Below are 15,036 nucleotides of genomic sequence, written 5' to 3'. Positions count from 1 at the left end.
GGGTTGTGTGGTGGCGAAACACCGCTCCCCAAACGAGGAGACTGACGTCAATTGTCATTATCAGCCCATGACATGGGGGGAAAGGTTTCCCCTAGGCCAGAGAGGAACTGGTAATCCACCATCCGAGTGACTGCCTGACTTGAGAGGACAATTTGCACCGTCGATCGAGCGTGAAAGGATTCTTGTCCCAGGCTGACACGAGGCGTGCTGCAGGGGGTGAAGGATTGAACTGGACGAAAGGTATCGCTTCGATTGCTGCCACCATTTTCCCTAGGATCCTTATCGCGGATCGGATGGTATAAGGGACTGGTTGGCATAGTGTCTGGACTCCCTGCCGGAGACTAGCGCCCTTTCCTGAGGGAGAATTATCAATGCTCAGCAAGTGTCGAAGATAATTCCAAGGAAGTAGATCCTCTGAGCTGGCACAAGGGATGATTTCTTTGCATTGACCAACCATCTAAGCGGCAAGAGTATCTAGCGTGATGTTGACAACTTCCTCACATGCCCGTATTGACGGGCCCTTGACTGAGAGGTCGTCCAGATAAGGCAAGACGACTATGCCTCGAGAATGCAGTGTGGCCCTGACAATTGGCAAAACCCTTGTGAACACTCTGGGAGCCGTGGCTAGCCCGAAGGGTAGCGCTACGAACTTAAAATGCTGAACACTGATGGCGAAGCGTAGCCGCCTCTGATGAGGAGGAAAAAATGGGAATATGCAGAAAAGCGTCATGGCTGTCAATTGAGGCCAAGTATTCTCACTGCTCCATGACCGCTATGACTGAACGGAGAGACTCCATCCGGAAATGTCTGATCCTGATGAATTTGTTCAGAAGCTTTAGGTCCAAAACAGGCCTGACAGACCCGTCCCTTTTTGGGGACCGCAAAAAGGTTTGAATAGAACCCCTGAGCTCTTCCATGTTCCGGCACTGGAACAATGACTCCGTTGTGCAGGAGCGACTTGATGGCTCCCAATAGAGCCCTTAACTGGGTATCCACCCTGGGAAGCCGGGACAGAAAAAACCTTCTTGGAGGGTATCTGACAAATTCTATTTTGTAACCTGAGGACACCAACTCTTTTACCCATGCGTCGTGAGCGATGTTGGCCCAGACGTGGTGAAAACAGAGTAGGCAGCCGCCCACTTTGCTGGTGTCGTCTGGTAAAGACCTCGAGTCATTTGGCCGATGATCCTTAGGATCTGGGTCCCCTCGATCTGGCCTGTTGAGCACGCATTCTCCCCAATGGGTTGGCTCTATATGACCTGCCGCTCCCTATCCTGGTTGGGGCGGCCTGAGGTGGCGGAATTGGGCCCCGTAGTCCACCCGGAGTCTTTTAATGCATGACCCCAGACAGTCTCCTATTCGGGTCCTGGACCAGGCTCAGGTTGCCACCTGACCAATGCCGTCACGCCCGGCCTAGAATGGCCGGTGGCACTGCGAAAGGCCGGAAAACATGCCTGAACCGGGCGACGAAAAAACGATCTAACCTTCTGTTGGGGGAGAAACCCGCCCTTTCCTCCTGTGGAGTCGGAGATAAGTTGATCCAAAAATAGTCGGCCGCACTGATCAGGCAGAGAAGTCAAGGACTTCTTGGAAGTAGAATCGGCCCGCCATGTCCTCAACCATAGGGCTCTTCAGATAGAGATTGCATTAGCGGCAGCAAGTGCTGAACAATTGGCCGCATCCAAAAACGCATTCATTACATAATCTCCGGCTATCGTCATCTGACCTGTGACCTCCGAGATCTCTGCAGGTAGATCCTGCTCCTGCGCGACCTTGTTTAATGTTTCTGACTATGATATCATAGCCTCGGCTACCCAAGTTGCTGCGAACGAGGGAGCGAGTGCAGACCCTGACGCCTCATATACTGAACGAGCTAGGCTCTCAATAAGGCAGTCCGTGGGATCTTTAATCGAGGAAACCCTAGGGACAGATAACAGGGTCTTAGTGGCCAGGCGTGAAACCGGAGGATCCACTATCGGGGATTCCATCCATTGTTTACGGAGGTCTGGAGCAAACGGATAACGCGTTTCGAGTGCCCTTTAACCCGAGAAAAACGCCGTTTTGGACGTTCTCTGTGCCGCTGCACTATGTCCTCAAACTCAGAGTGAGAGGAAAAAATTCTGTGCGTCCGCTTCACTTGTTTACATGCCACTTTATGCCCCGTAGCCGCTGCGGTATCATCCTCAATCCCCAGGGTCTGATTGATGGCTTCTATGAGGCTGTCCACTGTTTCACGTGACTCTGGAGTGTCCAGGTCAATGGGCTCGTCTGAGTCGCAATCTGAGGTCTGCTCGCTATCAATCACTGGTGACGGGGAGCGAGAAGTAGATCTTACGGATGCCGAAGGCACCGGATGGACTGGGCGACACCGTGTGGATTCGTTTCCCCTGGGTCTGCCTGGAGTGAGGGCGGCCCCTGCAGGCCGGAGGCTCCTGTGAGGTGTAGGTACCCTCTAAGGGCGGCGACACTGTCCCTGCCCCTATCTGGGGCTTGAAGGGATTCTATTGCTCTCGTAAGCGACACCATGTACTGTGACAGTGATCGGGCCCACTCCGGGGGATTTGACACATTGGTCGCGGTCGCAGGGGAGGGCTCCTGGTCGCGTTTGGATTCACAGGCTTCGCATAAACGCTGCTCTGCGCCCGCGGAAACGCAGTCCGACAAGAGATGCATGCCGCATAAAAGAACGTGTGCATCTTTGCTTTTTTCAGACATGCTGTATCTGTCCGCTGCTGGGGATATGGGGAAGAGGTAGCCCCTTGTTTTTCCCTAGCGTGGCCTCTCGGGCAGCACTTACTCCAGTCCTGCGCCCCCCCGACCTGGATGCTTCCTTTAAATCGTGCGCCGAAGCCGGGGCCTCGATTTTTACCGCCGCCGAGTGCGGGGCGGGATGCCGGAAATGACACGCGGCCCTGAGGGCGGAACTTCCGGCCGCGGCCTCAATTTTTCCCCTACCCGACCGGGGTGGGGGGGGGGCGCGGTACCAAAAAATGGCGCTACTGACCGGCGCAGCGTTCCTGTCCTGACGGATCCAGCCCTTCTCTTGCATGGCTAGTGGACGCCGCCTGCTGCGGCTGTGGGCTCCAGCCCGAAATCTTCGCAGGAGCCCTCCCCGACCCTCTCCTCACCGATGATCCTCTTCAGCCTGAGCGCAGGTATGTGAGGGGGTCTTTGATAAAAAAAATAGGACGGTGCAGGCACCCTAGCTCCATCTAACCCCTTCAGGGGGTGAGGAGAGGGACCGTCCGCCACCTTGCAGCACCGCCGTCTAGCGTTGGTGGAGCAGTGGGGGCCGCACAGACTAGTCTTGTGCCTCTGTGCAAGCCCATGGTTTCAATACCTAGGCGTGGACAGGGCTAAGTCTGGCATAATGTCTCACGTCGCGGGAAAGGATACGTGGAGGGATACTCGCACGTGCTCGCCCGTTGATGGTTTGGGGAAATCGGATCCTTTCATTAGGATGCGTTGCCCCTGTCTCATCTTCATAAAATAACAAACAAAAATAGAAGTCTGGGGAAAAGTCCCAGATATGTCCCTCGGTGCGGGAAAGGATACGCGGAGACGATACTCGCACGTGCTCGCCCGTTGATGGTTTGGGGAAATCGGATCCTTTCAATAGGATCCGTCGCCCCTGTCTCATCTTCATAGTAAACTAGAAAAAAAATAAATAAATAGTCTGGAGAGATCCAGACTGTGTGTGCCTCCATAGGACACTAAGCAAAAAAACTGATTTCCGCCCGCAATAGGGGCGAGGGTGTATACTGCGGAGGAGGAGCTAACCTCTTTTTTTCACTTAGTGCCAGCCTCCTAGCGGCAGAAGCATACACCCACAGTATCTGTGTCCCCCAATGAGACGAAGGAGAAAGACATAAATCCATGCGACACTGAATGTGTCGAAAGTTTTCATAAATTTGTACTCCCGAGATTCTTCTCTCTCTCTGAGACTTGAAGTTACCTTTTAATACAAGTAATTTAATGTCCATCATGCTATGACCAGGGATACAAAAATGTTTTGCCACAGGTAGATCCATTCTTTTTTCTCTTATTGTGTGGCGATGAGGATTCATCCTTGTTCTCAGTTTTTGCCCGGTCTCCTCCACATACAGACCCCCAGTAGGACATTTAGAACAAATAATTAAGTACACCACATAAGATGTGATGCATCTGAACGTATCTGGGATCTTGTAGTCCTGTGTGAGTTGGGGCTCTTTATCTTGTCCGTGGTCATTATAAATGGACAGGTTTTACATTTTTTCTGGTTGCAAGGAAAGGTTCCTGCAGCTGTTGGAGAGGACAGGGAGCTTCTGACAATTATGCTTTTTAAATTTGGGGGCTGCCTAAAACTGCTCCAATATTTATGCTTACCTCTCTCTCACAATGACTATTCCGCTTCACATCACTTGTCTTAGCTATTGCGTTATTTATGTGCTGTCTTGTGTATAAATATGTTATACTTCAGATTTTGTATTAGTCTAGCCTGATGAAGAGACCTGAGTAGTCTCGAAAGCTTGCAATGTGTTACCATCTTTTCAGTTAGCCACTAAAAGGTATCAACCACTGAGGACTCTCAATTTTAAATATGCCCCTTAATTAATACCATTAATATATGCAAGTAGCCCTACATAAATTGAACTCACTGGTATCAGTGTATTTTCATTCTGATACATGAATCAAATAAATCCTCATGTTTTGTGGCATGCAAATAAGTTTCTAAGTGCACTGGGCTAGAGAATGCTCTAACAAACTTGCCACCTCGATTCTTAACATTATTAGTGCCTCTGTTGATTGCTATCTAACCATGCTTCTGTCATAAGGCTCCGGTCATCAGATCTCCTCGCTTTTGGGGAGTAGCTTGACCTTCTGAGGGCATAGGCTCTACTGTGCATGCGCTGCACAGCCATACTTGCACTCGGGAGTAAATACTCTGAGGAGCAATGGAAATAAAATAAAAGCAAAAAAACTGCCCACTTTTAACCTGGTGGGGTGACAGGTCCTCTTTAAAGGTTACAATCAGAAAATATGGACATGGGCTTCATTGTTTAGCTGTTCAGCATCCTTCTCTCCTATTTTGAGTGCTGCAACAGCCCAATATTCAGCTGTTGTTCCCTTGTGCCACTGCTTACCATGGAGGGGGCATTTGCTTGGCATGAAATCTGCCAGTACAGTACTATCTCTGAATTCTTTCCCCATATATCAAGGATGCAATTGCAGTACACTTCCACAAATCCCGACACCCACATTCTGAATGTCCACCCAGTCTATCCTGCTAGTCGGCAAAGAGAATTTGCATTCACAAAATCAGCACTGCTTCTCATAATGGCAGGTGAGAGTTTTTCTTTTTTTTTTTGCAAGAAAAGATAGAACCTGCTGTAAAGTCCCTATCATTATGGAATAAAGAATATCTTCCGAAATTTGGGAAAATATCTGAATTTGGAAATTGGAAGTCCATGGGAATTTTATATGTTAACCAGTTAATCAGTAACAATGCAATCAAAACATTTGAAAGCTTACAGGAAGAATTTCACCTGCCTGAAAGAAGTTTATTTCAATACTCCTTAAACATGCATATAAGGCCCAATGTACGTTAAATAATTTTGTAGTTCAGAAAGATACGACTTCAGACACTATATGCGCAACAGGGGGGTTACTAAGGGAGTAATCTCCTGCATAATTGATGACTTGATATTTATCTTTCTGAAAAAAAAGGAGATTTTTGTGTACTCACCGTAAAATCTCTTTCTCTTAGCCTCTGATTGGGGGACACAGAACCATGGGTGTTATGCTGCTGTCCACTAGGAGGCGACACTATGCATAATCTGAAAAAGATTAACTATGGCTCCGCCTCTGCAGTATACACCCCTGGACGGCGTCAGTCTTCTCCAATTTTGTGCAAAAGCAATAGGAGGAACATAACAGAAACAACATAATCATGCCTGTAAGAAGGCTACTATGTACAGGCTCAAAGAACAATATGAGAACCCAACCGTAACAACGGCCTGTAGGGGCAACAGGGTGGGAGCTGTGTCCCCCAATTAGAGGCTAAGAGAAAGATTTTACGGTGAGTACACAAAAATCTCCTTTACTCTGTCGCCTCATTGGGGGACACAGAACCATGGGACGTCCCAAAGCAGTCCCTGGGTTGGAAGCAATGGACGAATATTGTGCTAGCAGGACCCTAAACTTGGGGCACTGCCGCCTGCAGAACCTGTCTACCCAGGCTCGCGTCCGCTGAGGACTAGGTATGAACACTGTAGTGTTTCGTGTAGGCTAATCCAAGTGGCCGCCTTGCACACTTGTTGTGCCGAATGGCCCAGGAGGCCCCTACTGCCCGTGTAGAGTGTGCCGTGATACCGGCCGGAAGAGGGGAACTCAAGTCGATAGGCCTCATGTATGGTGGACTTGATCCACCTGGCAAGGGTAGCCTTGGAAGCCGGCAGGCCCTTGCGACCGCCTTCCGGAAGAATGAAGAGGGAATCAGACTTCCGGAAGGGTGCAGTCCTGGACACGTAAATCCGCAATGCTCTGACGAGGTCAAGCGTATGCAGAGCCTTCTCCACTCTATGAACCGGAACAAGGGATGGCAGTGAGATTTCCTCATTGAGGTGAAAGGTGGACACAACCTTCGGAAGGAAGGATGGTACAGTACGGAGAACCACCTTGTCCTGGTGAAAAGCTAGGAAAGGCCGTCTGCAGGAAAGTGCTGACAATTCAGACACTCTGCGTAGCGAGGTGATTGCCACTAGAAAAACCACTTTCTGTGACAGAATGCAGAGTGGGACTTCTTTAAGGGGTTCGAAGGGTGGTGCCTGCAATGCTGTCAGGACCAGGTTGAGGTCCCACGTTTCCAGTGGACGTCTGTAGGGGGGAACCAATCGGGAAACTGCCTGGAGAAAAGTCCTTACTTGCGGTTTGGTAGCAATGCGCCTTTGAAAAAGGACTGAAAGCGCTGACACCTGACTCTCAAGCGAGCCTAGGGATAGCTTGGCGTCTAGGCCCGATTGAAGGAAACCTAGTACCTTCGGGAGGGAATAAGGGAGTGGGACCTGTCCATGAGATTCGCACCAGGAAAAGAAAGCTCTCCAGGTACGATAATAAATCTTGGCGGAGGCTGGCTTCCTTGCCCTGATCATGGTCGCAATGACATCCGGTGAGAACCCTGCCTGGGTTAGAATCCAGGTTTCAAGGGCCATGCTGTCAAATTGAGAGCCCCTGAATTCAGATGGTAGAACGGACCTTGTGACAGAAGGTCGTGACGGTCGGGGAGACGCCAGGGGGCGTCTGCTGTAAGTTGTACGATGTCGGCGTACCATGTACGTCTGGGCCAGTCCGGCGCGATCAGGATGGTTGGAACTCCCGCTTGTTTGATCTTCCTCACGACCCTGGAGATCAGGGGGAGGGGTGGAAAAATGTACAGGAGCTGGAACTGGGTCCAGTCATGGACCAGGGCATCCGCTGCGAGCATACGCGGGTCGTGTGTCCTGGCCATGAAATTGGAGATCTTGGCATTGAGATGGGATGCCATTTGGTCCACATCCGGGGTTCCCCAGCGTTGACAGATCTGGTAAAAAATTTCGGGGTGGAGAGACCACTCCCCCGAGTCCATTCCTTGCCTGCTGAGGAAGTCGGCTTCCCAGTTTTCCACACCCGGAATGTGGACCGCAGAGAGTACCAACTTCGTGTCTTCCGCCCATGGGAGGATATGTGCCACTTCTTTCATCGCCTGGGCGCTGCGGGTCCCGCCTTGGTGATTCACATATGCCACCGCCGTGGCATTGTCCGACTGTATCCGTATGTGAGAGGCTGCAAGCAAGTGATGAAAGGTTCTCTGTGCCAGGAAGATGGCCCGGATTTCCAGGATATTGATGGGCAAGGTCTCTTCCATTGGTGACCACTTGCCTTGTGCCCTGTGATGTAGGTGCACCGAACCCCAACCTGTCAGGCTTGCATCGGTGGTCAGGACCTTCCATTGACCTGAGAGAAAGGGTTTTCCTCTTGCAAGCGAAGTTGGCTTGAGCCACCAATGTAGGGACCTCCTGTTTGACGATGTCAACCGGAACTCCCTGTCGAGGGAGAAGGGGTTCCTGTCCCAAGATCTGAGGATGGCTAGTTGAAGAGGCCTGAGGTGAAACTGGGCAAATGGCACTGCCTCCATTGCTGCTGCCATCCTGCCGTTGACTCTCATGGCAAACCGGAGATATCGGGGAGGATTGCGGAGGAGTGTGCGAACTCCCAGACGGAGGGCCAGTGTCTTGTCCTTGGGAAGGAGCACCAGACCCCTGGAGGTGTCAAATAACATCCCCAGGAAGGTTAGATTCTGGCTCGGGGTAGTCAATGATTTTTGTAGGTTGACTAACCATCCCAGACGGCTCAGTGTGTCTATTGTGATTGAGACACTGACCTCGCAGTCCTTGAAGGTGGAAGACTTGATGAGAAGGTCGTCCAGGTACGGAACAGCTAGAATGCCTCTGGAGGGTAGAACGTCCATGGTGGCTGCCATGACCATGGTAAACGTTCTTGGAGCCGTGGCGAGTCCGAACGGTAGAGCGACACACTGGTAGTGGTTTTGGTTGATCGCGAACCTGAGAAACCTTTGGGCGGGAGCAATTGGTATGTGCAGATATGCGTCTTGTATGTCTATGGAGGTAAGGTATTCTCCCTGCGCCATGGATGTTATGATGGACCGGAGGGACTCCATGTGGAAATGACGGACCTGTACATATTTGTTGAGCTGTTTTAGGTCTAGTATGGGCCGGATGCTGCCTTCTTTCTTGGGAACTACAAATAGATTGGAGTAGAACCCTCGGAATCTTTCGTTCGCGGGGACCGGTACTACGACTCCCGCTTGAAGGAAGGCACGAGCCTTGTCTGATAGTGTTGGTGGAATAGAGAGGAAGAACCGGTTCGAGATTAGAAGTCGCCCGCCTACTGGTGGGATGTCTTCCGGAGTTCGTGAGTCATGATGAAGCGAAGTTCTGAGGTTTTCCTCCCTTGGGTTTCGCTTGGCCTGCTTTCGACTGCCAAGTCCTGTCTGGTCTCTGCGCCGTCCGTGGGTTGTCCCTGCGTGGAGAGCGGTTACGATTTTAAGCTGGGCGCGAGACGGACCAGTCCGAAGAGTTCCGAAAGGATCGGAATCGTGTTTGGTTTCTCCGTTTAAACGTGCGTTTAAGTTTCAGTTGAGGGAGAGAGGTACTCTTACCCCCAGTGGCATTGGATATCATTGTGTCCAACTTTTCGCCGAAAAGCCTTCCACTAAGGTACGGAAGATGCGTGAGGGACTTCTTTGAGGCCGCATCCGCTTTCCATTCTCGCAGCCAGAGGATACGCCGAATCATAATGGCGTTTGCCGCTATCCTCGCTAGACCTCTTGCCAAGTCTAGGGCTGCATGAAGCATGTAGTCTGCTACCACTGCTATTTGAACCGCTTGGTCCGAGAGCCCGGTATTTGAAGCTTGAAGACCCTCCTGCAGTTTTTTGGCCCAAGCCAGGATGGCCTTGGCCACCCAAACTGAAGCGAACGCAGGGGCCAGGGACTGGGGAAGGAGCGACATGGGGAATAGCCGTCTCCACTTCAACTGGGCACCCCTAAAAGGGGGCCATGGAAGGAGCCATGCCGGGAGTCTCATTGGAGACCCACTTTTCTTCATCTGTATTCCGGACGAAAAAGAAAAAAAAAAAAAAAAAACGGAAGAAAAAAAAAAGGTGTGCCTCCTTGCGACACTAAGCAAAAACTGGAGAAGGCAGACGCCGTCCAGGGGTGTATACTACAGAGGAGGAGCCATAGTTACGGTAATCTTTTTCAGATTATGCATAGTGTCGCCTCCTAGTGGACAGCAGCATAACACCCATGGTTCTGTGTCCCCCCAATGAGGAGACAGATTAATTTCCTTTGCAGGTTAAACAAAAGTTGGAATTGGGGTTGGGGGTCATTTGTCAAGACAAGTGGTCCTCTGTGTTAGACTTTCACAGCTGCATGTCATACATAGAGTATACAGATCACCAGTGGTGTTGTTAAAAATGGGCATCAGACCCAACTCTAACTGCCCATGCTGTTTGGGGAGGAAGCAGGAATATTTCACATGTTATGGCCTTGCCCGCAATTATATACATTTTGGATTGTGGTTCTTAATAGTGAGCAGCAAGCATGCTTGGATATCGTGTTCTCCAAGCACGCTTGGTTGTTATACGAGTAACGTGGGCATGCTCGAGTAATATGTTTGAGTCCCAGCAGATGTGTGATTCGCGGTAGTTAGACAGCAGCAACATATGCTGGGATAGCTCGTTTGTTAAACAATCCCCGCATGTGTTGAGGCTGGCTAACAGCCCCAAATTATGCAGCCACAGGGACTTGACCATATTACTCGAGCACACCCAAGATACTCGGATAACAAGATATCCAAGCAAGCGCGCTCATCACTAGTTCTTAACCTTATAGAATGGGCATATGAATGTAGTGTGCCTAAAGACCCCCTGATTTGTATTCTGGGGTATGTTGATGAGCTGCGTGAGGAAGAGGTGGGGAATTGGATAACAGAGAGACCTCAACACAGGGAATACATCAAACATGTGAAATCTCTTATCTTAAACTGCACTGTAAAAAGCAGCTTTAAATATGCATAAAAAAGCAGCAAAAACAGTGTGAACATAGCCTAAAGGCCCCGTCTCACTAAGCAATCTCGGTAGCGAGATCGCTGCTGAGTCACAACTTTTGTGACGTAACAGCGAACTCACCAGCGAGATCGCTGTGTGTGACAGCGATCAGCGAGCAGCCCCCCTGCCGGTATCGCTGATCGCTGGAAGAAACCTCTGGACATTTCTTTGGTCGCTGGTCTCCCGCTGACCAGCAGGCATCGCTGTGTGTGACAGCGGGAGACCAGCGATCAGGTGTTAAAAAATAATAAAAAAAAATAAAAAATATAGTTATTCTCACCTTCCGATGTCCCGTTCAGCCATCCCGCCTCTCTCCACGCTCCGGTCCCAGTGATCCTTTGCACGAATGACCGCGAGACTTTGTTATCCCGCGAGACCGTGACATCTCGCGGTCATTCGTGCAAAGGATCACTGGGACCGGAGCGTGGAGAGAGGCAGGATGGCTGAACGGGACATCGGAAGGTGAGAATAACTATATTTTTTATTTTGATACTATTTTTTACAGCGATAGCCAGCGATGCCGGGCGCTCGGCATCGCTGTGCTGATCGCTGGTGAAGCTGTCTGTGTGACAGCTCACCAGCGATCACATAGCGACTTACCAGCGATCCTGACACCTTCATATCGGTGTCGGGATCGCTGGTGAGTCGCTTAGTGTGACGGGGCCTTTAGGGTACCGTTACACTTAGCGAAGCACCAGCGATCCCGACAACGATATGGATCGCTGGTGCATCGCTAAGTGGTCGCTAGTGAGCTGCCACACAGGCAGATCTCACCAGCGACATAGCAGGGGTCGGGGGTCGCTACTTACCTGTCAGACGCGGCAATCCTGACAGGCAGACGACGAGAAATGGTCCAGGACGTTCTCGCGTGAGCAGCGGGGGAGCCGGTCGGAGGTAAGTATCAGACATAGCGATATCGCTAGCAATATCGCTGCTACGTCACAAAATCGGTGACGTTACAGCGATATCGCTATGTGTAACGGGGGCTTTAGAGTGACTTTCCAAGGGTAAAAACGCAACATTTTAAAAAAAATAAATTTGCAGTTTTCCCGCATGTCAGCAATACGATTAGATATTATATCTGAATATGCATCTTCACAATTACCTGCCTGAGACAGATACAAGGCTACTCACACATTCAAGATCAGCTGCTTTTGATAGATTTGAGCATCCTTCTTCACTGCTATTTTTCTTCACTCCAAAGTTGAGGTCTTTTTGTGGACAAATAGGTGTATTGCTGACATCCCGGCAAGCAGTATTCAACAAGGTTTCCCGGGTCTGTTCTGTTGGTTTTAAGTAAAATTGAACATAGGTAAATCAGTTTTTTAACAATTCAGTTTAAGTCAAAAGTGTACACATAACGGCCCAGATTCATCAAAGAGTTTTTGGCAGAAATTTGGCAAAAACGTTTTGAAAAATTTTGGCATAACTAGTAACTGACCAAAAATGTACCTATTTTTTGAGTCTTCACTTCAGTGCCACAAAGCATCATCGAAATGTTTAGGCTATGTGCACACAATGCATTTTCGTGGCTTTTTTTAAGAGCTTAAATGCTCCAAAAACGCAATGGAATACTAAAGCAAGGTAATGCAATGACAATCCTGAAGTGTTGTGCACATGATCTGTAAATTTCCGTCCGTACTTGCAGCGGTTTATTTTCTGCAGCATGTCAATTTTTTTTGCGTTTCTGCAGCGTTTCTGACTCATTGACTGCAATTGAGTCAGTCAAATCTGCAGCAAAAACGAAGGATTAGGCCCTGTGCACACGGTGCAGATTCTGTGCAGTTCTGCAGCAGATTTGGCCCTGCAGAACTGCACGTGATGTACAGTACCATTTAAGGCTATGTAAAACAAAAAATGCTGTGCACATGCTGCGGATTTTTTTTTTGTGCGGTTTTGCGGCAGTTTTCCACCTGCCCCATTATAGAAATCTGCAGGTGAAAACTGCAGGGGAAATCCGCACAAAAACTGCACTAAAACTGCAGGTAAAACGCAGGTCATTTTAGCAAAATCTGCGAGGAAAATTCCACAGCAGAATCCGCACCGTGTGCATATAGCCTTAAAAAGGGTTGCATCTTTGCTGCAGATTTGATGACAAAAACGATGCAAATTGTCAAAGGAAATGATGTCAGAAGGAGGAAGTGTGTGTGGGTGGAGAATATGTGTGTGGGTGGAGAATATGTGTGTGGGCAGAGAGAATGTGTGTGTGGGCAGAGAGAATGTGTGTGTGGGCAGAGAGAATGTGTGTGTGGGCAGAGAGAATGTGTGTGTGGGCAGAGAGAATGTGTGTGTGGGCAGAGAGAATGTGTGTGTCTGGTGTCGTCTGATGGGACTACTACTCCCATCCGGCTCCGTCTTTTGTCACATACAACAGTGACAGCATGAGCCGATGATGGGAGAATAGTCCTGTGTTCAATTGTAAAAAAAAAAAAAAAAAAATCAAACCATTTACATAATTACATACAACATGCTCACAGAACACCTTATCCCTGCCCGACACCCGTGTCTCCTGCAAGCAATCAAAAATAGAAGGATTTTTGGTACTTAACGTAAAATCTCTTTCTTGGAGCCTTCATTGGGGGAGACAGATAACTATGGGTTGTATGCTGCTGTCACTAGGAGGCGCTCACACTATGCAAAAGGTAAAAATAGCTCCTCTCCAGCAGTATACATCCACCGGCAGGCACTAGGCTACTCAGTTGGTGTCAAAGCAGTAGGAGAAGCAACTAGAAGCTCAACATATGCAACAACTCAAAACAACGGCACGTAGGCCAACAACAATTTTTACGGTAAGTACCAAAAATCCTTCTTTATCGCTTCATGGGACGTCCAAAAGCAGTCCCAAGGGTGGGAGAATGAAAATATATGCAAAGAGAAAAGAACCTAGGTCGGCCGGGACCGATGTTGCCTTTGGGGTACACGACATCGTAAAACCAATGGTGTCGTTCAAATACAACTCGTCCCTCAAAAAATAAGCCCTCACATGGCATATCGTGTACTCCAAAATAAGAAAAAAATTCCAAGTGCGGTGAAATTGCAAAAAAAAAAAAAGTGCAATTCCACACTTGTTTTTTGTTTGGCTTTTTTTTGCTAGGTTCACTAAATGCTAAAATTGACCTGCCATTATGATTCTTCAGGTCATTACGAGTTCACAGACATCAAACAAGTCTAGGTTCTTTTTATCTAAGTGGTGAAAAAAAATTCCAAAGTTTGCTGAAAAAAAAAAAAAAAAAAAAAGAGGGGCAATCTTCCGAGACCTGTAGCGTCTCCATTTTTCGTGATCTGGGGTCAGGTGAGGGCTTATTTTTTGCATGCTGACCTGACGTTTTTAATGATACCACTTTTGTGCAGATACGTCCTTTTGATCGCCCGTTATTGCATTTTAATGCAATGCCGCTGCGGCCAAAAAACGTAATTCTGGCGTTTTTTGTTTTTTTTTTTAAATCGCTACGCCGTTTAGCGATTGGGTTAATCCTTTTTCTTTTTTCATTGATAGATCGGGCGATTCTGAACGTGGCAAAACTAAATAAGTGTAGGTTTGATTTTTTTATTGTTTTATTTTGATTGGGTTCAAAGGGGGGTTGATTTACACTTACGCTTTTTTATTTTTTTTATTTTTAGCATGCTTCAATAGCCTCCATGGGAGGCTAGAAGCATCCACAACTCGATCGGCACTGCTACATGTAAACGATGAGCAGATCGCCTATGTGTAGCAAAATTACAGCATTGCTATGAGCGACGACAACCGGGTGGCACTCATAGCAATGCCTCATCAACAACCATAGAGGTCTCTATGAGACCTCTGGTTGACACAGCAATGTGTCGCTGACCCCCAATCACCTGACGGGGTCAGCCATGCGCTCATTTCCGGCTGGGTGCCAGAAGTACTAGTTAAATGCCCGCTGTCGGCGTTTGACAGCAGGATTTAGCTAAATAGTCGCGGGCGGATCGCGATTCCGACCACGCCTATTGTGGGCACATGTTTATAACAGCTGATATGTCGCGGCTCTGAGGTGGGATCACCGCCGGAGCCCACCTCGAAGCAGGGGATACCGACCGCTGACGTACTATCCCATCAGCGGTCGGTAAGGGGTTATAGGGGGTTGTCTCAGAAAATGAACCCCTGTTGATATGCCCTATTTTAGTCAGACACAAACTAAATAGTTTTTGCAGATTGTACCCCATAAAGGGTAGTCCCAGACTGCAAATTCATAGTATATTCATAGGATAACTTCTGGGATTTGAATCTAAAGTGGGATCTCCCAACCTGCCTGGGCACAGGTGTTTTTGTGACAAACCTTTGTGCTCAGATGATGTTCTTTTTTCAGTAGATTTAACATTGGCTTCCTTTTCCACCTCCTTGTGCATATGTTCTGTCCTGAAAAAAAA

General features: G+C 48.8%; 1 protein-coding gene across 2 annotated transcripts in view; it reads right to left on the bottom strand.

Annotated features, from left to right (window-relative positions):
- The window catches only part of SENP7 (SUMO specific peptidase 7), a 126,722-nt gene that overhangs the window by 87,274 nt on the left and 24,412 nt on the right, over nt 1–15,036 (bottom strand). For both annotated transcript variants that reach the window (XM_073586182.1, XM_073586181.1), the window contains exons 5-6: nt 14,946–15,025; nt 11,782–11,930 (exon numbers count right to left, since the gene is read on the bottom strand). In XM_073586182.1, the coding sequence (XP_073442283.1) occupies nt 11,782–11,930; nt 14,946–15,025 (229 nt within the window). The remainder of the gene's footprint in view (nt 1–11,781; nt 11,931–14,945; nt 15,026–15,036) is intronic.

The sequence above is a fragment of the Dendrobates tinctorius genome, unplaced genomic scaffold, assembly GCF_039654945.1.
Source record: "Dendrobates tinctorius isolate UK_male_01 unplaced genomic scaffold, ASM3965494v1 ptg000091l, whole genome shotgun sequence".
In the NCBI taxonomy this organism is placed as follows: domain Eukaryota; kingdom Metazoa; phylum Chordata; class Amphibia; order Anura; family Dendrobatidae; genus Dendrobates; species Dendrobates tinctorius.
Note: the sequence above shows the minus strand (reverse complement) of the source record. Positions and strands in the feature narration are given on the sequence as shown.